At 57.5% G+C, this 22,238-nt stretch overlaps 2 protein-coding genes across 5 annotated transcripts in view; one reads left to right on the top strand and one right to left on the bottom strand.

Moving 5' to 3' along the window:
• The window catches only part of LOC138165346 (zinc finger FYVE domain-containing protein 9-like), a 219,329-nt gene extending 218,024 nt beyond the window's left edge, over positions 1-1,305 (top strand). For all 3 annotated transcript variants that reach the window (XM_069093576.1, XM_069093577.1, XM_069093578.1), the window contains one exon: positions 837-1,305. In XM_069093576.1, coding sequence (XP_068949677.1) covers positions 837-998 — 162 coding nt within the window. In that variant the 3' untranslated portion in view covers positions 999-1,305. The remainder of the gene's footprint in view (positions 1-836) is intronic.
• Positions 1,306-8,326: 7,021 nt separating this feature from the next.
• Positions 8,327-21,950, bottom strand: LOC138165345 (coiled-coil and C2 domain-containing protein 1B-like). 2 transcript variants are annotated; one of them, XM_069093575.1, is made up of 24 exons: positions 21,836-21,950; positions 21,433-21,524; positions 19,762-19,909; positions 18,130-18,236; positions 17,510-17,632; positions 15,919-16,047; positions 15,483-15,765; positions 15,150-15,259; positions 14,886-14,961; positions 14,389-14,457; positions 14,096-14,226; positions 13,572-13,644; positions 13,261-13,382; positions 12,787-12,925; positions 12,483-12,646; positions 12,172-12,297; positions 11,859-11,917; positions 11,366-11,482; positions 11,197-11,270; positions 11,044-11,102; positions 10,676-10,727; positions 10,302-10,401; positions 9,950-10,040; positions 8,327-9,862 (listed from the first exon to the last, which is right to left on the bottom strand). In XM_069093575.1, the coding sequence occupies exons 2-24, from the start codon at positions 21,496-21,498 to the stop codon at positions 9,734-9,736; spliced, it is 2,547 nt and encodes an 848-aa protein (XP_068949676.1). In that variant the 5' UTR covers positions 21,499-21,524; positions 21,836-21,950; the 3' UTR covers positions 8,327-9,733. The 2 variants fall into 2 exon arrangements, with proteins under 2 accessions (XP_068949676.1, XP_068949675.1); XM_069093574.1 differs by having other exon boundaries at positions 21,722-21,921.
• Between the last annotated feature and the right edge of the window lie 288 nt (positions 21,951-22,238).

Raw genomic sequence — 22,238 nt, 5'->3', positions numbered from 1 at the left:
GCATAGTCATAAAACATCTTCACACGCAGAAAGACCTGTAAATCATTGGAGAAATGTTCATTGCTCATGGATGGGCCGAGCCAACGTAACCACATTGACGACACTACCTAGATTAATTGCCTTACCAGCCAGAGATGTGTATGATCCATTTTACCTCCTGTGAACTCTTCCCCCATCCATAGATTTGATACGTAATTTCTCTTGCTTTCTTCTGTTTTGCTTATAGCTCCTCACTTTTAAGTCTAAATCGTGTGCCTTTTTTGAGCTTTTCTCGGTATCTGGTGTGAGATGGTGATCTATGCCCACGTTCTGCCAGACTGCTTTCCAATTTTCCCCAGTTTTTTGTCAGTAGTGAGCTTATGCCCACTTTTGGTTGGTGCCCTTTTGCTTCTGAATATCATGTGCCTTATCTGTCCGCTCATCAGCCACTCTGTTTCTTATCCGGACCAGCTTGTCTTGGTGTAATACAGTTTTGAGATTTGGTCCTGCTAGGCTCCCTTCCTTACCATTTTCTTCATTGATTCCCTAGATGTTCTGAAGCTTTTGTAGGAGCCTTGGGCTTGGGGTGGGGGACTGAGGGATATTAAGTGTCTCCTCTGGCTCAGGGGGAGGCCCAGGGGCCCACAAGAGGGTGCATGCATGAGGGTGGGAGTCGGCGTACAGCCCTTGTGGGCAGGAAGGCAGGGGCCTCAGCGGAGCCCCCAACTCTTGGACCATCAGACATTGCTTCTGCTGGTGACAGTAAAGTGATTCCCACATGTGCAAATACCTACGTGCACATACATCCAGGCACATATGTCCTGGCAGTGATCCCTGCTTCTGTTTCCTTGATCCAGGTTGGCTATCAGGCCGGAAGCAACGGGCAGCCTCTGCCTGCCCAGTACATGAAGGACCTGGACAGCGCCTTGGTGCCCGTGATTCATGGAGGCGCCTGCCAGCTCAGTGAGGGGCCCCTGGTCATGGAACTCACCTTTTATATTCTGGAGAACATCTCCTAAAAAGACTCCTGACAGCAGCAGTTGTACCCGAATCATTTGCACTTTAAAACTGGAACATGAAGCTTTTGTTAACACTAATTGGTGGGGTGGGGTAGGGTGGGGGGAGGCAAGTGTTCCATAATCCTGAGTCTTCTCTGCATCATCCCGAGAAGGTCCAGCTAGCTCCCCGGCCCCACACAGCCACTCCGTCCCTGCAGCTAACCCACTTCTGTTACTGTTTAGACAAGGATACCCACATCCCACGCCTGTGTTTTCAGACTTCACTGGGGAGGGAGTGCAGGTGGAGGAAATAAAAGTTGAAACACCAGCCTTGCACTCTTTGTCCAGGGGTGACCCAGTGCCCGCACCCTCCCAGCCCCAGCCTGCCACATCAGTGGTTATGCTGTAGACATTCATCAAAAAGTCACACTTACCTTTCTGTGGCTGCTTCCTGGCCAGAGGTCAGAGTGAGTCCTGGAGCCTCAGCACTTTCTGTCCACATAGAGATTCCTGGGAAGGATACCTCGCCATCTGTGGGACTTGGACGGGGCATGAGGAAGCATCTGCACATCGGGACAGTTGCCGAACAGACCCAGTGAAGGCTGAAACATCATGAAAACGTTCTGTGGGATCTGCCTTCAGTACTTTAACCCCTTCCCTGCCATGCCTGGCTCCCTTCTACCCACCAGGGCAGCACTCTTTGTCCTGGGGGCCATGCTTCCATCAGAATCAATGCCTGGTTCTCCCTTCTGGGCCCCAGACTAAAAAAATGTCTCTCTTTGAGTGCAGCTGGTTCCTTTACTTTGTCTGTCCTTTGTAAAAGCAGAATTATCACCAGGCCGAGAGCCTAGTCTTCTATGTTGAGGGTCACTTCTCGGCTTCCCTGCAGGGGCCCAGAGTATTCTTGTGCCCACAGGTTGCAGAGGGGCCCTTTGGGGTGTGATGCTGTTAGGAGAGAGAATCCCAGCTCCCCTGCCAACTGGCCCTGTGACCCCATGTGAATGGAGGTTGCTTCCCCCCAGACAGGAATTAAGGCACTTGTGCCACTTATCTAATGGTAGTGAAGACAGGGCGTTGTAAGCCCCCAGGCCTCTGGAAGTGGGGATTGAGGTTTCCCTGTTCTGAGAAGCTCCTTGGGCAAATGCTAGAGGACCATCAGGGACAGTTAGTCTTTGGCCTGCGTGGCCTTGTGTGGTCTGCAGTCAGGCTTAGTCTACATGGCTTAGACCCAAGTCATTTTCTTCAGCACCAAGCCTGGCCCCTCCATTGGTGACTACGGACCAGAGCATCGCAGTTCCCCAGAGGCCCGTGCCCAGCAGCTGCTGCCCTGGCATGCTCTTGGAAGAATCCAGGCACAGGGAGGAGGCTGCTGATGGTGATGGGATAGGATGTCTAGGCCTTTAACTCTTTGTGTTCCTGTGGTGGCTCATGTTTCCTTGGGTAGGGCAATGACTTTTATTAGAACCTGCTTTTCAGAGGAAGAACCCAAGAGAAGTGAAGTCATTGACTCAGGGTCCCTCATAGCCAGGTGTGAAGAGCTGACACTCAGGCATTGAGAGCCCGAGGTCAGGCCTCTTCTCATGGGAGCACGTGGCCTCACCGTGCCTGTCCTTCCCAAAGAGCAGCATGGTAACAGTTGTCAGGGCTATTGGTCCCTACCCCGAACCCACCAGTTGTGCAGCCCAGAAAATGAAAGGGTTATACGAGGTGCCCGGCATTTAGGCTGTTACTCTCAAACCAGCTGAGAGCCACAAGTGGAATCTGGTCCCACCCAGACAGAGAAGAATCCTTACTATGACACTCCCAACAAGTGATAGGCAAGCAGTCTGATAAAGCATTTCTTGAGTATTTTCTGTGTGCCTGGCACTGTGCTAAGAAGTGGTGGTTGAGTCGTTTCAGTTGTGTCCGACTCTCTGTGACCCCATTTGGGGTTCTCTTGGCAAGTGATTTGCCATTTCCTTTTACAGATCATTTCACAGATGAGGAAACTGAGGCAAACAGGGTTAAGTGACTTGCCCAGGGTCTGACGGTGCCACCAAGCACACCAGTGCCACTAAGCTAAAAAGAGCTAAGTTTAAAACAAGCACATCTCTGCCCTATCCAGTCTTCCCTTGACTGAGTTGACTTATTTTTTTGGAGGCAGAGTTGTGACTTGCCCAGGGTCACACAGTATCTGAGGCCAAATTTGAACTCGGGTCCTCCTGACTCCAGGGTCAGTGCTCTATCCACTGCACCACCCAGCTGCCCCTCTCCAGTCTTCCCTTGAAGACTCCTAGTTGGCACTAGGGAGATGAAACCCACTTCCACAAGAAATAGCCCCTTTCACTTTGGGGCAGCTCTCTTGGGAAGTTTTTCCTAGTATGACCTGACGTTTGCCTCTTTCCAGCTTCTACCCACCGCTCCTGTTCTCATCTCTGGGGACAAATACGACAGTTCTGATCCCCTTTCTACAAAGTCCCACCTGCCATCCATAGGCTTCTCTATGCAAAACAAGCCTACTTGCTTCTCCTGATGCCTGTCGGGCCCTTCACCATCCTAGCTGTCTTCCTCAGGTCTCTGTTCAGCTTAGCAATGTCCTTTGGCAGCGTCTTGCCAACATGGAGCCCCTAGAACCGACCCCTGTACTCTAGGTAGGGTCTGATCAGGGCAGAGGGTCTGCAGTGGCAACATTAGCTATCAATGGCTGTGATGTCCTGTGGATCCCCGTCCAAATCCCTGGGCAGACACCCAGCTGCCCAGCTGTACCCACCATGTGTATATGTCTTTGTGGATGTTCTTTTGGACTCACATAATAAGACCACATTTATCTTTATTGGTTTTCCCTTAATCAGTTCCACCCCATGCTCTGGGGGTTCTTTTGCAGTCTTTTTGAAGGCTGCCATCCATGCCAGTGTCTTAGCTTTGACTTTTGGTTTTGGGAGAGCTTGCTTTTTATGCCTGAATTCCAGTGATGGAACTGATGAAAATGTTGGAACAGCACAGGGGCCATCACAGATCGCTGTGTCCCTCTACTGAAGAGCGCCTTCCAAACTGAGATGAAACTGCTGCTGACGACTCTTGAACCTGGCCATTCAGCCGCCTGAAAAACCGCCTGCCTGCGTCACGAGATTCTGTTAGTGGCATTGGTAATCCAGGTGGGCCCAAGGGAGGGTTTCCCTTAGGGGTCCTTTTTCAGAAAATTACAAGAAGTGGGCCTGGTGCAATCCATTCTTTTAAAAATTTTTTATTATTATTATTTTTTTTATTTCACCGTGTGTCCCTTCCTCTTCTCCTCCCAGAAGATCCATCACATAAGAACGCAGAGGGGAAAACCACCACAACTGACTGCTTCATGGAGCACCCCTGCGGGTCCCCCACCTCCACGAGGGGAAGGTTGGGGGCGTCTTCTCTTCTCCACTTTTGGGCCCCATTTTATCTCGATAATTTTGTTGCATTTGCTTTTGGTTTTTTGATGTGTCGGCATTCTTCCCATTTACATTGTTGTAGTTACCGTGCATATATTATTCTCGACTCTGTCTCCTTCACTCTGCGTTAGTTCATGCAGCTCTTTCCATGCATCTTTGTCTTTATCCTACACATCATTTCTTACAGCCCAGTAATATTCCATTACATTCGTGTACTACAGTTTGCTTAACCATTCCCCCGTGGATGGGCATCGACTTTGTTTCCAATTCTTAGCTATCACCAAAAGTACTGCTATAAAGATTTGGGAATGTGTGGAGACTTTTTTTCTTATCAGTGGCTGTCTTGGGATATAAACCCAGTAATGGGGAAGAATGTGGACATTTTAGTCACTTAATTTGCATAAATCCAAACTGTTTTCCAAAATGGCTGTACCATTTAACAATTCCACCAATAATGTAGGCGTGTGCCTATCTTTTCAACACAATGCATTCTTGATATAAAAACATCTGGGCATTGTGGTTGTCACTCCATCTTCCAGATATCCTCTAACCAACGCTCCCTTGTTTTGGAATTTTGGAATTTCGAAAGATATTTTTGCAAAGCTCACTGGTCTGTCTATATATGGTTTGCAGCCCCCATTCTCTTCCCTTCCTTAAAAATGGGGGTACCTGCCCCCCCCCCCGTGTCACTCCAGGCTCCACTCACTCATCACTGCAGATTTCACCTCTTCCAGCCCTTTTTCCTGCCCCGTGTACCAAGCTCATTAGAATGTAAACTGGAGGGCAGGGCTTGTCTGCTTGTATTTGTCTCCCTTTGCTTAGCACAGAGTGAACGCTTGATAAACATCTGTCTGACCCTGTGGTGCCTCTCCTGGTTCCCTCGAGAGGGAATCCTTAGTCACATCCGTCGATTCTTGCAGTGGCCTAGGATGTCACCGGCTGGGCCGGGAGAGAAGTTCCTAAAGGACAGCCAGGTGCTTCTTAGCACCTCCCCTCCTATGCTTGTCAGCTGGTCCCTGGTCTCTTCTCCCATCTCTATGGTCCAGTGATCTTCAGCGATTCTCCCTTTTCTTTGTTGTCAGTTATCACCCCGTCCACTGAAAAGCGAGCCTTGCTCACTTGCTTCAGGTCTGTCTTCCCAAGGATAAGCCCTTTTTCTGCTGTTTTCTGTGCCAGCCCTGAGTCTGAGCACCCACATTCCTGTCACCTTCCTGACACTTCCACCTTCTCTCTCCCCCCTTGCATCTGCCTAGTCCCTTCAGACTATGCCCCTTTTCCCTCCTCATCAGACTTGCTTTACTTTTTGCCTTCAGAATTCCATTCCAGGGTTTCCCATGGTTCAGGAACTGGCTTCCCTCGTAGAACTTTTCAGGCCACTGAACCATTTAAAATAGATCCTGTCAAAGTCTAGGGAGCCCAGAAGCCTTTCTTCTCCACCTCCATCACAATTCTAAGGAAGTGGAGACACCTCTTAGAGATGACCTTCTCAAAGAATTTTGCCACAGAGAGCAGAAGAGATAGATAGAGGACAACAGTGGAAATAGGGCAAGGGAGGGTTTTTTGAGAATGAGGGAGACTTGGGCATCTTTGAAGGCAGCAGGGACGACAACGGGGGCAGTCTGCTGAAGGAGATGGTTGAAATGGGAAGTGAGGCCACCTTTGTGTGACACAGGCTTGTAAGAGAGTGACAGAAGGGGTCAGAAGAGGAAAAGGAGCTCAAGCTGAATGGCCCCCGTTTTTTTCTCTGAGTCAGGGCAGGGGGGAACAATGGAGAAGGAATGAGGTTTGGAGTAGTGGAGAGCATGTTGATGGGGGTGGGGGGGGGAGACTAGTGGAATTGCCGAGCAGCAGGGAGGGTTGTGTAACACATCTGTAGTGAGCCCAGCGAGCACCCACACACAGGTGTGTATGATCATCTTCATCTTCTGTCAGCAGCATGTGTGTAGGAGTGAAGGGGACAAATGGGAGTGACCCAAGGCAGAGGCACGGGAGGGCACAAAAGGACTCAAGAGAACAGCACAGATGGGAAGAACGCAGTGGCGGCTGCAGGGGAGATGGCCTGGGAGGGAGCTGAGGGGCCAAGGGATTGAGGGTCAGGGTGTAAACACAGCAGGGTTTGGTGTGGAAGGGGGAGGGAGGTGGGAAGCCCAGAGATGGTGATCAGATAAGGAGCATGAGGCTCACAGAACTTCGCGAAAGGCCTAAGGACAGCGGGATGGACTGTGCTGCCAGGTGGTGAGCGCCCCATTACGGAAAGCCAAGGGAACCTCATCTAACCCTCATTTGGCAAAGGAAACGAACCCAGGGAGGGGAGGGGATCTGCCCCATGCCCACAACAATGTGGCATCCAGCACTGCTTCCCTTGTCGTAGATGATACCTGGGTGCCTGGGCTGCTCAGGATTCCTTCCCAAATCCGGGGGCTGGCCAAGGGCCCAGGGAAGCAGAACCCCTCCCAATGCCCAACAAAGGTCTTTAAGACAAGTTTGTGGCCCCGCACTACATAGAGGCCCGATTTTTCCTGAAGCCCACAAGTATGAAGCCAACTGCAACTGAGTGGGCAGCAGCCACTGGGAATTCTTAGGGACCAAACAAAGCCTTATTGAAGCAGGCCTTTACTGAGGGCTTAATTTGAATGCCCTTCTATGCTTGCTAAAAGAAAAGCATGGCAGAGGCCAAAGAGCGCCTTAGAAACCATTGGGACCAAACCTCTCATTTTTCAGATGGCGAAACAGGCCCAGAGACTGGAAGGACCTTATCTAAGGTCACACACCTGGCATCACTGAACTGGGACTAACCCATGTCTTCTTTCTCCTGGCCTGGTGTTTTTCCCAAAGCACGGGGGCTACAGTGCTGGCCTATCAGCATATTTCCCCATTTGTAAAATGGCACAGTAAAATCTGCTATACCCAACTGAGATTATCTCAGGGCTCACATGAAGCCACACATAAAACTCACCCCACACCTTGAAAGGCCCTGAAGTGGGCATCATACTTGGCTGGATTTAAGTTGCAGATGAATGCTTCCCCACCTTTCCTTAATGCTGAGCAAAGGAAGCGAGGAGGGTTGGGTGTCCACCCCCGCCCAGGCAGACGCAGTCAAGCTGGGCAGGGGCAGAGCTGCAGACTGCTGGCCTGGAGGCCTGCTGCTCCAGTCATGAGACTAGCTCCTGTCCCTGGCTCCCACATTGCTACTACAGCCAAGTGTGCATGTGTGTGTGTGTGGGGGGGGGGGGGGTCACAGGAGTGACTTGTTCCCACAGAAGCACAACACTGGCCTAAGGGCACACGATTCACTGCTCCATGCCTGCTTCCTGCAGCCCCCAGAGCCGGGCACTCTGACCTCCCCACAGTGGGAGCAGCTGAAGCCGGATCATCATCTAGGAGGTGAAGTCCATCATTTTACAGATGAGAAAACCCAAGCCCTGGGAACATGCAGTGACTTGCCCAAGGTCATACCAGTCCACAACACTAATGTGTTATCAGGAAAGCCAAGAGCCAAGATTCCTCCTCTGCTTGGGCACTGCTTCTCTCTGCACAGTAAATGGGTCCCTCGGGAAACGCCTGTAGTCTCCTCACACTCGGGGTCAGAGGAGCCTTACAGAGCCGAGGGCCTTACGTCGGTCTCCCTGCCCCGATGAGTCTGCTTTCCCTTGGGCCCTAGTGCACAAACCTAGCCTTGCCTTGCTCTGCTTTGGCCTATGGGGTGGGGAGGAAGACCAGGAGCAATGAGAGGAAGCTGCCAAGAGGCCAACTAAGGCTGGAGGGGGATGAACTCGGCCAGATCAGAGCTGTCCCAGGTGGGGACAGGCCGCCCTGAGAGGCGGTGTGCGCCCCCCACCTCATCTTCAGAGGCCAAAGACCCACTCTTCTGGTGGCTGACCCAGATGAATCTGGAGGCGCCTTCCAGCTTGAAGGTGCGCGCAAAGATACACAAACACAGCAGGCTTCTGTTTCTGGTTACAGTCTTTTAGTCTTGGGGGGCCAGGGTCTGGGTCACAAAGCATCCCTTCCCTCCCCCCACATAGTACCCAAGGCCGCTTTTTTTCCTCCTCTCAACATTTTGGGAAGTAGGAAAGCTAGTGCAAGTTACTGTCTGAGAAGAAGGCACAGAAGCCAGGCAGAGGAGCAGAGAAGGGCCCGGCCACCAGCAGCCGCTTCCCAAAGGGAGGCCTGAGGACCCGCCCACCTCCTCAACCTTCCAATCACGTCTGTCTTTTAAAGGCACATCCAGAGAGAGACTGGGGAACGAACCTTCCACCAGCACAGGGGTCAGCACAAGGGCTCTCAGGCTGGTCTGGGGAGGCCAGCGGAGCCCAGCTCCAGGTGCTGCAGGGAGAGGGGCCCAGGCCCCACGGCACGTGGCAGCTCCCCAGCACACGGGGCATGGAGCGTGGTCAGTAGTGCATTTGCTTAACAAGTCTTTGGTGCTCAGACTGGCAGCATCTTCTCGCTTCTGGTCCAGGGCAGAGCTGGCAGCAAGCAGAGGCCGGGCACTGGCCCTCTGCACCTGTGCCCTGAAGAGGAGGCTCCTGGAGGGATCCCCTCGTGGCCCTCAGCTGTCTCCTCTTCTGCAAAAAGGGCTAATAGCTGCACCCACCTCCCAAGGGCATCACAAGAGAAAGGAAGAATGGAGGAAAAGTGCTACAGCCATGTCACAGCGAAGTTGTCAGAAACCAGTCAACAGAAAGGTCAGCTAGGGTCAGAGCTGCCAGTATCAGGCAGAAATCAGACACAGGACCCCCAATCCCCACCTTCTACATGGGGAGACCCAGAGAGCCCCGCTCTGGGAATCTTTCTGCACAGAGAAGCCTGGATAAAGCGGCCCCCAGCCCAGACAGGCCTCTGTGGCATGGTGGATGGACGTGCAAGGCCCATTTTAGCTGGGTGACCCCATGTCAGTCCCTTGACCTCTAGGACCCAGCTCCTCATCCACAAAAGATCTAAGACCCTACTGGGTTGGATGGCACAGGCTCTGAACTGGGAAGCAACTCCTTGGACCTCTTCTCCCCCAACCCAGACCCAAGCAAGAAGCCACTGCTGGAAGAACCACCACCATCAGTGTGGGCCTATGACCACGAGGGCCGACCAGATCCAGGCCACGCACAGCAGGCAGACACCGGGGGAGGACCCTGAGGCTAAGCGTCCCGGCCCACAGTGCCTTTGTCTGCTCCGAATGACCTCTGAGGTCCCCGATCCCTCCCAGCTCTGCCAGCTGTCTGTTCCCCTCATCCTGGCCACAGCGGGGAGAAGGCCATGGGTGTTTGTGACCATGGAGCCCATCCCCCCCCAGGGCCCACTCAGGGCAGCAGCGCGGGGGAAGGGCAGGGAGCTTTTCGAGTCCGGCCGCGCACCTCACATGCCCCTGGGCTCCAGGATCAGCCAGTTCTCTGTGACCATCTGCACATCTTGTCCGCTCAGGGGCTCCCGGAGTCTCACCTTGACCTCCAGTTTGCCCCCCGTTGGCTTTCTTCCATCTAAGACCTGTGAAAAGGCCCAAATGTAGAGGAGAGATGGAACCACTGAGGTCACTTGGGCCCCCCAGCCCGGCCTGAGGCCCCAGCCCCCTACCTCCAGAATCTCCCTGATTTCACACTGGGTCTCCAGCCGCTCAAGCTTCAGAAGGGCCGTCCCAACCTGCTTATCACTTCTGAAAAAGGACCTGTGGATGGGGGTGGAAAGGGCGGGTGAGCTCAGGTGCGCGAAGACGGCCAGTCACGGACCCCCAGACCCAGGGCTAGGCCAAGCTTTGCCCTTTGTAACAACCAGCTGCCAGGTAAGGTAATGAGCTGTCCATCTCCAGAGGAATGCAAGCAAAGGCCGGGTGCTCATCTGTGAGGAAGGGTAAACAGCACTTCCCACTCCAGATCTGGTGAGGCCTGGATTCCACCCACTCCCTTTCTGGAAGCCGGGCCTCACTCACCCCTTGTGAAAGATCTCAAACTTGATGCCCTTGTTCTGGACCAGCCTGCGGAAGCCCCGGTGGTTCCGATTGATGGTCAGTTTGAAGAGCTGGTCAAACTCTGCCAGGAAAGGGGGGATGTGAGGGAGCTGGAGCGCGGGCAGGCTGGAGGGCCCAGGAGCACAGGCCGCAGAGGCCCAGCAGGCCCCTGTGCCTGAGACTGAAGGGCTAGGCCAAAGCCTGATCCTTCATCGATCGTCCTCCACCCCTGACCCACGATCCCTGGCAGTGCTCAGAGCCCTCGGGCCGGGCAGGGTCCTGGCCTCCCCCTCCCCTTTCTCACAGGTGCCCAGCCTCTCTGGGTCTCCAGGAATGGGGCAGCTCCAGGCTCCCACCTGGAGAGTTGGTGTTCTTCACCACAGACGTTTTGTTTTTCTGGGCCTGGTCCTGGGGACACAGACAGAAGAGGGTGTCCAGGGCAGCCGAGGGTGGGGGGTGGACAAGGGAGCTGTGGGCTCAGGACAAGGGCTGGGCTTGCATGGCACTGGCGGAGGAGGTGGGTGAAAGGGCAGGATGACCTCTGAGTGTTAGAGCTGAGAAGGAACAGAGGAAACTGAGACCAAAGGAGGGGAAGTGACTAGTCCAAGGTAACCTAGAGGAAGCCAGATGCCTTGTCCAGGGTGGGTGACTCAGCAGCAGCCATTTCAGGGTCCCAGAAGGTCTAGGGGTGAGGGCAGGAGGCACAGGGCGGGCCCTCACTCACCGAGCTGGGATAGTGGAACTCAAACCGGACAAATGCATCCAAGTCATCTGGAGTCACGCCTGTGCAGGGGACACAGGTGGGGCTTCAGCGCTCCCAGCGCTCTCCACCTCCTGAGGCCCCCTGCCCTCCCCCCAAAGGGAGCCCCAAGGGCACCTGGCGGGGCCGGGAGGTTCATGCCCCTCACGATGAGAAGGTGCATCTCGGTGCTGTTGAGCTCTGAGAAGATCCTGGGGGAGACAAGGCAGATGGAGATGGGGAGCCAGAGTTGCTGGCTGCCAGGGACCACTCTGGGCCCACACTGCCCACCACCCCAGACACAAACCTCACGGTCTGGAAGGTCTTCTCCTCGAAGCGGTGGCTGGGAGGGTCCAGGCCTTGTGCCTGCGCCAGCTGCAGGATCTCCAGCTGTCTCTTACGGTCCTGGGCCAACTTCTCAAACCTGTCAGGGAGGGGCAAGCTGATGCCAGAAGGGACCCCAGAGGCCAGCTTCCCTCCACCTCTGGGGATGACCTCCCCACACCTCTCCAGCCCAATCGGCTGGAAGCTTCCCAGCTTTCTCATGCCTCTAGACCGCCATCAGGTCCTGGCTGAGCACCCCTGCTTTCAGCTGACCCTTCTACAGAATCCCAGAGGGGATGAGGCCCCCTCTCTCACCCTTCCTCCCCACTTTCCCCTCAGCACCAAGGCCCTACCAGCCTGTTAGAAAGAAAGGGCTCTTGGACATCAGATAAAGGCTGCCAGGCCAGGGCTCCCCATGTCCCAATGAGGACTGTGGCCCCAGCCCAGGCCCCGACAGCTGATGCTGGGTCACTCACCGTGTGGTCTCTGCCACGTTGCCCTGGTGCATGAACTGCTTGGAGTACAACAGGCACTTCTGGGAACGGAAGCAAAACACATTGGTGGATGACATGGCGTGGAGGGGAAGCCAGGCCTCAGGGACCATCTGGCTTAGAGCCTCTGCCCGATGCCCGCTGGGGCTCTCGCAGCGGGGAAGTCTGCCTTCACTGAGCTACGATCTGCCCCCCTCTTGCTCTCCCCACGTTTCTCCTCATTCTGCCCCCTAAGATGACCCCTCTGGTGCTCCTGGAATGGAGGGCACTGGGTGGGAGCCCTGGGAGGGATTCTGACCTCCTGCTGTTCCCGCAGCATCCTGTGCAGTTGAGCATACACCTCGTCAGTCTTTGGGGACAGCCCCAGATCCTCATGGCGGATGAGAACAAAGCCGCTGTCGTCATCGGTCAGCGGGGAAGACACCTGCCCCGTCCCCAACCCAGAAATGAGCTTGGGGAGACTCCCAGAGGCCCAGGCCCACCCTCACTCTACAGCCTGCAGAAGGGAAGCTCCTTGAGGGCAGGGCACCTCAGAAACCAGTATGGACGCCCAAGATGAGGCTCTACCCAGCCCGCTGCCAGGTGTGGGGGCCAGACCCCCAGGCCCACCTTGGTCCAGCCGCCGCTGCGCACCAGGGCTATCTGCGCGTCCAGGGCCTTCGCAGCACGGAGGTGGGCTTTGGCCTGCTCCAAGTCTTTGGCCCGCTTGGCTTGCAGGGCAGCTCGCTGGCACTGGAGTCTCTGGCTCTCCAGCAAGGCCAGCTGTTTCTGGGCTGGGTGGACAAGAGACCCTGCTGGCCTAGCCTGGGGGCTCTGAGACCCCACTGGATCCCCTGCCCCTCCCGGGGGCCCTGAGTCTTCTTTTCCTTTCCCAGGGTCAAAGGCTTTCCCCCCGTCCCCGGGATGGGCTTACCTGCTGGGGACAAGGCCTCCTGGGAGGTGGAGCCCTTGGGCTCAGGGGACGGCACAGCTGAGGGACTGGCTCCCTGGGGAGCATGGCTAGGCCGCTGAGCTGGCTTCTTAGCCACTGGAGCCTGGGGGAGGGGCTCTTCCTAAGGAGGAGGGAGGTGTGGTCATTAGCTACTGGCTCCCACAGGAGCCCGAGGAAGGGAACACAAGAGCAGACCCAGACCTGGAAGGGTTGCTGAGGTGGGAGTGATTACTCCAAGGTGGGGGGTGTCAAACAAACCCAAATCCAAGGCTCTTTCCAATACCTCACAGCCTTCATTATCACTCCTTCGTAGAAGGGGAAACTGAGGCTCAGAGAAGAAAAGAGGCTTGGTAACAAGGCCACCAAGGTCACTGAGCACCAGAGTTAAACCGGACTGAACCCCAAGTGGTTGGCTGCAGACTAAGAGCACCTCCCCCTGCCCAGAGGCCTCCATACCTCGTCCTCGTCCTCTTCCTCTTCTTCATGGCCACCCAGAAGCTGAGCCGCCTTCAAGGCTGTGGCCAAGGGGTTGTCCTCAGGGCCCGAGGGGGCCTCCAAGCCAGGGATAGGAGGGAAGCCTGGGGGGTAGCAGTAGGAGGGGCCTGAATAGCGAGGCTTTGAGCTAGAGGCACCTGACCAGGGTGAGCAGCTTCCCCAGGAGCCCTGATTCCTCTCCTACAGCCTGGACTCAGCGGGAGAGACCAAGCTTCGAGGAGCCCTCACATGCCCCTGTCCCCACCCCTGAGGAGCCCCAGCTTCTCACCCACCTGGGGGGACAGGAAGCTCGGCTAAATTCACTTTCCGCCCGGCTTTGTGAGCTCGGATGGCCTCCTGGTATTGCTGGGATTAAGGCCAGGAAGAAGGAAGGGTCAAGGGTGAGATGAGCCATGGCAGGTCTAAGCCATCTCCCAAAGCCTCCTTCCCTCCCCCCTGCCCCGCTGCCCCAAAGAGGGATTGGAGGCTCCAGAGTTTGGGAACATCTAGTCCAACCTCTCCTCCGACAGAGGAGAAAACTGAGGAACATTTGGCCTCCTCTCCAGGGCACAGGGAACTGAGGCCACACAGCTGTGGCCCTCCCACGCTGGGGCTCCAGGCCGTGGGGGGGCTGAAGCAGGATGCTAGGATTACTTGCTGTGTGTCTCTAGCTGAGTCCTGCTCCCCTCTCCCCCAACTGGAGGGGTCCCTCCCGGCCCTGCCATTCTATGGCTCTATGAACAAGTCCTGGAATGGCCCCTCATGCAGCCCAGCTGCCCGCCCCCCGCCCCCCACATGCCCTAAACCACAGGGTCACCTTGGCGATGCGCTCATGCATGCGGGCCTTCCGCTCATCTCCGCTGCTTTTGGCCTGGGCTGCAGCTTCTTGGTACTTGCCTAGTCTCTGGCCCAGGGCCTCCAGCACCGTCTGGGGCTGGGGAGGGGGCACTGGGCCCAAAGAGGCCATCAGCTATTTCCCCTCCCTGACCCTGGTGGGGTGGGGTGTGTGGTCCCCACCACTGACTCCTTCCTCCCCTCCTGTGAGGTTTAGCAGGGGCCAGGCCAGGGCCAGCTGGGGACCCACCCACACCCTTCCTGTCCAGTGTTTACCTGGGGCTGACATCACGGGCTTCAAGTGCTCCAGGGGGCCGGGGCTTGGGGGTGGAAGGGCCTTGAGCTCTAGGGAGAGTGACATGGAGGCAAGCTCGTCCTATGCTGAGGGCCATGTGCTAAGCTGAAGTCCCCGAGGCTTGGGGAGGACCAGGGCAGGAGCAGCCCCTTCTCTAAGGGGAAGGGCCTGCAGGGCCAACACCCTCCTCTCCCTCCTCATTCTGCTAGCCCTCTCTCTCTCTGGGCCCCAAGCACCCTCCATTGGGCCTTTCATGTAACAACAATGTAATCAATGTTTGCTGAGTGAAGAAAAGAGGAGGAAGGGGAGAAGCAGATGAGAAGGGGGTGGAGGTACATTCACCCAGAGACAGTTTTCTCTGCATAACTGGGACAAACCCACTGCTCTGCTTCCCTCCCCAGGCTGGGCTGATGCTCAAAGGGGAATGATGATGTGTGAGCCCAGAGGAGGGAACACAGGCCGTGCCGGCTCTGCTCACCCGAAGGGGGAGGAGGCATGCCGCTCAGGTCCACAGGCTGCCCGCTGTCTAAGGCCTCCAGCACAGCATCAAACCTCTGGGGCGAGAGAAGGGCCGGGTGAGGGCCTCAGCCTGGGGAAGCCACTGTCCAGAGCCTGCCCAGCCCCAGCCTCGGGCTCCTCCTCAGTACAATGAGGTGAGCAGCCCAGGACCCCGAGGCCACATCCAAAGCCCTGCATTACCCGCCCCAGGGAGTCACCCTGGGAGCAGCCTGGCAGGCCGCACCTTGCCGATCCGCATGCACTCTCGGGCCCGCTCTAGATCGCCTTCCTGCTTGGCTTTCAAGGCGGCTGCTTTGTACTCCTTCTGCCGGGTCAACAGCAGCAGCCGAGAGTCTGATGGGGGAGAGACCAGCTGAGAAACTGGGGCCAGGGCCACTGTCCCCCTCCCTTCCCCTAGACCCCACCGAGAGGCTCAGTGTCTGAGGGGCTGCCCTCACTCCAACATCTGGCTGCTGAGGGAGAGAAACAGGGCATAGAAACCTAGCTGCAGGGGTCTGGGGCAGCCAGGGGCTCCTGGACGGAAGGGGTGGGGGGCATTGGTTTGGTTCTCATGTACCTGGCTCCGGGGCACCTGCTTCTGCGGGCGCTGGCGTACTTTGGAGGTCTGGGGTAGCTGAGGGGCCCGATGTAGTTGGGGGGTCTGGGGTAGCTGAGGGGCCTGGTGTAGTTGGGGGGTACGAGGTAGCTGGAGGGTCTGGAGAAGCTGGGGGTTCCCCACAGCCTTCATTTTCTGCAGTGAGGGGCAGCTCTGGACTCTTCCCACAGGCCACAGGGGGTGGGATCTCCTCCTCATTGATTTTCTTGCCCTTCTTCACAGCAGCCAGCTGGGTCTGCAGGGTCTGGGAGAGGAGATGGTCTGAGATCCCATGCTAAGGACGTGTCAGAGGTCTCCTTTCCCCCCCAAACACAGACCAGGGAGCCCTCCCTGAGAGACTCTCGTCAGCTGGGGCCAGCCACCCTTCTCCCCACAGGCCCCAGGTCTCACTCCCCACCTTCAAGCCTCGCTCACACCGCCGGGCTTTGGCCCCATCCCCGGCCTCCTTGGCATTGGCAGCCGCTGCCTGGTAGTTGGCAATCCGTTCCTCCAGCAGCCCCTGCACCCCGCCTGCTGTGGGCCCTACCTGCAGGGCACAAGGATCATTAAGCTGGGAGCTGGATGAGACTGGGGCAAGAGACCAAGACCTTTTCATGGATGGACCAACTGATGCTCTAGCTGGGGAAGGTACTCACCAACCCCAGTGGCTAACACTGAGGCTAACAAGAGGCAAGGATTATCCCCACTGTATAGATGGGGAAACTGAGCCAAGGAAACTCAGTGCTTGCCCTGGGCACACAGCTGGGGCATCTGTCACCCAAGGCTATGCCCTCTGCACTGCCCACCCACCTCTCAAAGGGGCAGGAGCCACAGTGCCAGTGCCTCCCCCCCCATGATACCAACCTGGGGGACTGACAGGGGGTACAGGCAGACCCCCCCCAAAGTCCAGCACTCTTGGGATTTGGGGAGGGCAGCTTCCCTGATCCCCTAATGCTTCATAATGCTTCATGTGGCCCAGAGCACTCCTCCCTTTCCCAGCCAGCTCCTAAAAAAGCCTCCTCCAAGCCCCTGCCACCTTGAAGGTGCTCCATCCAAAGGCCTTCTCTCCATCCTCATCCCTCTGGACCTCTGCCTGGCACTCTTCTCCAAATTAGGCTTTCCTGCTGCTGCTTTTTCCCCCTTCTCCTGGGCCCCCCTTCTCTTCCCTCTCTGTTCTCTCATGTGACCACTCACTGGCTTTGATGGCTCCCACGAATATCTCTGTGCAGACGGTCCTAAGGCCTAGAGCCCCTGGACCTCTCCCCAGCTCCAATCCCATAGGCAGCACAAACTCACGGGTCCAAAATAACTCATTCCCTTTCCTTCCTAGTTGTCTCGTCCCTAAGTTCTTACCAAGGGTGCCACCCTCCTCCCAGACCTTCAGGCAAACCCTTCACCTTCCCTCACCCCCACACATCTGTTGCCAAGGCCCTTCAACATCCCCTCTGCAGCATCTCTCTCCTACCCGCCCTTCCAGACGAGCGCCTGCTGGCCTTGAGTCTCTCCCGGCTCCGCTGCCAAAAGGATATTTCTAAAACCTAGATCCCTCCTGCTCAGAAACCTTCGGTGTCTCCCCACTGCCTTGAGAAGATGCTACCCTCCTGCCCTGGGGGCTCTGCCTGGCTTTCCCAGTGAGCTGCCATCACTGCCCCTGCACCCCCTACCTGCTGCTCCGCGGAGACCCAAGAGCTCCCTGCGAACTTCCCAGCATTCCCAGCAGGTGCCTTTTGTGGCCACTCCCATCACTGGTCTCAAGATCTCTCCCTCTGGACACATTCTATATTTAGGGACTGGGTCTGGATCCACTCTGGAGAACAGAGGCTCCTCAAGGGCAAACCCTCCCTGGCACCTCAAGGGCCCGGCACAGAAGAAACATCTGTTCACTGAATTAAAATGAACTGAGTGCCATGTGAGGAAACTACCCAGAGCTCAACTAGTAGCCACCCACACCTGCACATGGCACACCCAGAGGCTGTCTACGGGGAAAGGGATCCTTCGCCCCCCCGTACCTCTAGTGTTGCTGGGGCAGAAAGCTGTGTGGGGGCTGCCAAGGTCACCGCCTCCTCAGGGCTGCTTCCTCTGCCATCCTCCTCTCCTTCCTCCTCCTCTCCCAGGACCTCCTGCAGCTCCGCCTGAGGGAACAAGAAGGTGGAAGGAAGCCCCCCGCCCAGAGCCAAAGGCAGCCCCAACCTCTCAGACTGGGGTGGAAGGCCCATCCAAATGTGAGGGCCCCCCCACGAGAGCACCGGAGGCTCTGCCACAAACCCTGACTTCATGGCCAAGGAAGTGACGTCGGGGAGAGGCAGGGTCTGGAGCCTGAGAAAAGACCTGGGTTCAAATTTCCTGAAGTTTGCTCCCGGGCCTGTTTCCCTCCGGCAAATGAGGCCTGGACTTGGTGGCATGGGAGGCCTCTTCCAGCCCCAGGTCTCAGATCCTACCAGACCTCAAATACCCTGGACAAAGTCACACCTTAGAATCAGGAGCCCAGCCCTGGGCAGTCGGAGCTTGGCCCCTCCGTTTTACATAAGAGGAAACTGAGGCCCAGGGAGGGTCAATGACTGGATCCCAATCACCTCGGCAGGGATTCGAGTCTGTCGGAAGGGAGCTGCCCTGGCCCCCAGCCACGTACCAGCAGGTCAGTGTCTGCCTCCAGCTCCTCCTCGTCCTCCTCCTCGTCCCCCACGTCCCGCATACATTCTGCAGCCAGCTTCTCGATGTGGGCCATGGGCAGAGGAGCTGGGGGTGCACAGAGGGTCCCTCAGTGCCGACCCCGAGCCCAGGCTCTCAGAGAGGGCTGGACCATGACAGAGATCCAGAGAACCTTGGGACTGTCCAGTCCAACCCTTCATTTTAGATAATCGGACCCCAGAGAAGGGACTTGGCTAACACCACACAGCAAACAAGCAGCAAACTGGGACCCAAACCCAGGACCCCGCCAAGGTTCCCCCTGCCCCACCCGAGACCACAAGGGGGGCCCTTGGGCTGGAGGCCTGGCGGCTGCCCAGCCTCCTGAACACAAATGGCAGGGCTGGCTGGGCTAGCTGGGACAACCCCACCCACTCACTCTAGGACAACTGGAAACCCTCCAGCCAAAGTGAGACACTCCCAGGTCCTCCTGGAGGCACTGGCATCCACACAGGAAGCCAGCTGGAGGGAGGGGTTCGGGAGGCTCCCACTGTACAAGGTGGCGCCTCCTATAGGGGGAGGGTCACAGTGGGCAAGCTCTGCCTTCTACAAAGCCCCCAGACTGGACTTCCCACCCCAGTCTTGGTACCGTCAGCAGGTGAGCACATCCCCCAGAGCAAGGCCAGCACCTGGGAAGTTCCCGTAATCCCTAAGATGCTCAGGGCAACACCCCATCTGGCGTTCTCTGCAGGAAGGGCCTTGATCCTAACCATCCCAAGGAGAGGGTCTTGGGTATGGAGCCCTGTGGCCCAGATTGTCTTAAACGATGACAGGCCAGTCATCGCTGACCCAGGCAAAGAGTAGCGGTAACAAGAAAACAGCAGCTCTGATACAGGGAGCCAACAACGTCCTTGGTCAGCCCTATGGAGCCATGCAAACTGCAGGGGCAGCACGGCCTAGTAGACCTGGGTTCCAATCTAGTCCCAGATACTTCCTAGCTATGAGACTCTAGGGAAGCTACTTCCCCCTTCTCTGGCTGCAACAACTATTAAATGAGGGGGCTGGACTTGATGGGCTCCAAGGTCTAGCTTGAAGTTGCTAAGCCCAAGGTCAGTCCTGGGCTCCAGTTTCGGAAGGACACTAATAAGCAGGGGAGTCCAGCAGAGGGAAGATCTCAGGGCTCTTCTAGGCCTCACCTTACAGACTGGAAAACTGAGGCCCAGAGATGGGGCCCAAGCTCCGATTTCGTGTGTGTGTGTGTGTGTGTGTGTGTGTTGGGGATAGGGGGGGGGGTAATCGGAAAGCTGCCTCCATGGACCTGAAGAGCCACCTGGTCTGGCCTGGCTTGGCCTGAGGGCAGACCCTTGAGCAGCCCAGGAAGAAATCCCTACCCAAGGGGGCCCGGCCTCTCTGTCAGGTGGTGAGCTCCCGTCCCAGCTGTGGCCCTGGGGACCAACACCTCCTCTACATCCAGGTGGGTAAAACGCTGCAAGTGCACAAGACCAGACCTCTCCGCAAACCCGCCTTCCCTTGTGGCCCAGGATTAGTGTCCCCAGCCTGAGGACTCTGAGAGATCCAGAAGTGCCTCCCACATTCTAGGACTGGGCCTGTGAGCCTGGCCCCACCCCTCACTCACCTTTCCCCTTGGGCCTGGCCTTGCTCTCTGGGGTGCTGGTGTCGCCAGTGAGGGCTAGCAGCTCTGCCTCCAGGTCTCCGTCATCCTCCCCGCCATCCTGGGCCTCCAGCACCATGTCTTCTGGACTGAACTCCACAAAGAGCCCCAGCTGTAAAGGGAGGAGAGGATGGGGAGGGGTGTGGCCCAAGGGGCTGAAATCCTACTTCTAAAGGACTTTAAGATTCACAAGGTGATCTCATCAAGAAACAGCCTTTATTAAATGCTTGCTAGCCCTGTAAGGCAAGTGCCACCATCATCCCAATTTCCCAAATGAAGAGAGTGAGGCTCACACAGCAGGTCAGGATCTGAAATTGGGTTCACCCCTGGTCTGATGAGTCCAGCCCAATCATCTGACATATATGGACACTGAGGTTATTTAAGTATCAGTCTTTACAAATGTTCTGATTAGCACATGTGTGCATAACTGGTTTCTTCTGCAATTCCATGTCCCTGGGTGCAGGGCCCCTGGCCTTGCTGTCCCTGGAGGAGGGTCCCCCTCAAAGCCTCTGGTCCTCAGATGCTCCCAACCCCCCGCCCCAGCCATGGCCACAAGAAGGGAACTTCACAGGCAAACCTGGGCCTGGGGCCACACTGCAGGCAGGACTGGACAGGGGGCTGGCTAGGAGGGGCTCCAGAGCCACACCTGACTCCAGCATCTCCTCTCCCTGCAGCCTCTGCTTTTCCACACTTCTCTCTCAGACCAAGTGCAGGAGTCTGGTCATGCAGGCTTGGTGCCATCCTCAGTCCTCCCTCACACTCATCACACACACATCCCCTGTGTGGCCAAACCCTTCACCCCCTGGCAGCCTCCCACCAGGTGACCACTGGAGCCCAGCCTCACTCCCAACACCTTCAGCAGCTCCCCGGCCCCTCGAAGGCTCTACTCCTGGAACTGCAGCGGACCCCCGCCAGGCAGCCCCATCTCATGCTCCTCCTCTCCAAGCTGGGCAGGAGCACTTTTCAGAAAGAGAGGCACTGCGCTTCCCTCCCCCCTATGCAGGAGGGGCCCCTCTCCCCATGAGGCCGAGCTCCAAGCCGGAGGGCCCCCCCTTAAAGGCAACCTCTGGGCATGGGCCACGGACAGACGCTGACCGGTGGTAAGACCTTGGGTAGGTCATTAGGGGCTGGAGAGCAGAGAGACGACCTCCGGCCAACGGCCTCAGTCTCCTCCACTGTAAAGTGTGGCTCACAACGGTCTCCGCTTTTCGAGGTTGTCGAGTAGAGCAAAGGAAAGGCTATCTGTAACTTGGGGTTAACCGTATACAGGAGGCGCCTAATGAATGCTTGTTTCTGTTCTACCTCCCTCCGTCCTCTTCTGTGGGATGAAGGCTAAACGCACTGCCCTTGACCTCCTCCAGCACCGCCTCCACGCCCTTCCAGCTGCACCCACACCCGACCCCCGGCCTTCTCCTCAGCAGCCCCCTGCACCCTCGGCCCGGGGCGGACGGCACGGTGGTTCTGGGGGCATAAACGACCCCGCTAGCTCGCGGCCGCCGCCTGCCGGAAGAAGTTGGGGGGGAGCGCGGGGCCCACCCTGGGGCCTCAGTTTCCTCCCCCGCAAGACGGGGGCGTGGACGTCTGGGGGCAGCCGAGGTCGGGCCCTCCCGGGAGGGGGACGCCCCTCCTCCGTACCTGCTTGGCCGCTGCCAACCCCTGGCCCCGGGCCTGGGGGCCCTTCCGGGGTCTCGGTCCAGGCATCTCGGCCTCGCCGCCTCCGGACGTCCCTGGGGGGGAGAGAATGGGGGGGGGGGGGGGGCCGGTTCAGAACCTGCAAGTCTAGAACCCCAGAAGCCAGGGGGGTCCCTGGGGGGCCAGATGGGGAGAGACAGGGGCCTGGACCACGTGACCCGGGGCCAGGCGGGGCGTTCACCGGCGCAGATTCCCCTCCCCCGCCCACATCTGGCGACCCCGCCCTCCACACCTGGCCGCAGGTGGGCTGCGGGACGCGGGGAGGATGACTAGGCTGCGATAAGGAGGGGTTTACACTCACTCCGGGCGCCCCTGGAGACCACCCCCCGCCCCAACCCGTCCTGACCCCAACCCGCCCTCGCTCAGATCCCGCAGAGAATGCCGGAAGCGCCCAGCGGCCGCGCGCGGACGAGTCCTCTTCACTTCCCACGTGACCCCGCGGGCCGGGCGGCTCCCAGTACGCATGCGCCCTGCCGAGGGGCGGGGCCCAGGCGCATGTGGGGCGGGACTATGAGGCAAGGAATGCGGAAGGGCGTGGCCATCAAGGCGACCTAAGGGTTAGGCCCGAAAGCCCGGGGTTGGGAGGGGCGGGGCGAGGAGTTCAGGGGCGTGGCCAGGTCCGGGCCCAGTCGGGAGGGGGCAGCGCGCTGCGCGTTCTCCCTCCTGTGTGCGCGCTCCGCCCCCGTGCCCTCCTTCCCTGCCAACCTTAAGGCTCGGAGGGCGGGCTCGAAGGAGGTGAGTCGTCCCTG

The sequence above is a fragment of the Petaurus breviceps genome, unplaced genomic scaffold (genome assembly GCF_028583685.1).
Source record: "Petaurus breviceps papuanus isolate PSGF00001 unplaced genomic scaffold, PetGlider_PUasm1.0 208, whole genome shotgun sequence".
NCBI lineage: Eukaryota > Metazoa > Chordata > Mammalia > Diprotodontia > Petauridae > Petaurus > Petaurus breviceps.
This window is presented reverse-complemented; position numbering and strand designations above follow the sequence as displayed.

What these genes read in the sequence shown, in the direction of transcription:
- LOC138165345 (XM_069093575.1), bottom strand. Translation starts at nt 21,498, where the DNA reads ATGCCTGGACCGAGACCCCGGAAGGGCCCCCAGGCCCGGGGCCAGGGG. An exon ending in TGCATGAGCGCATCGCCAAG is followed by an intron (nt 13,645 to 14,095) that starts GTGACCCTGTGG and finishes CCTTAATCCCAG; the next exon opens with CAATACCAGGAGGCCATCCG. An exon ending in AGTTCCACTATCCCAGCTCG is followed by an intron (nt 10,728 to 11,043) that starts GTGAGTGAGGGC and finishes CTGTGTCCCCAG; the next exon opens with GACCAGGCCCAGAAAAACAA.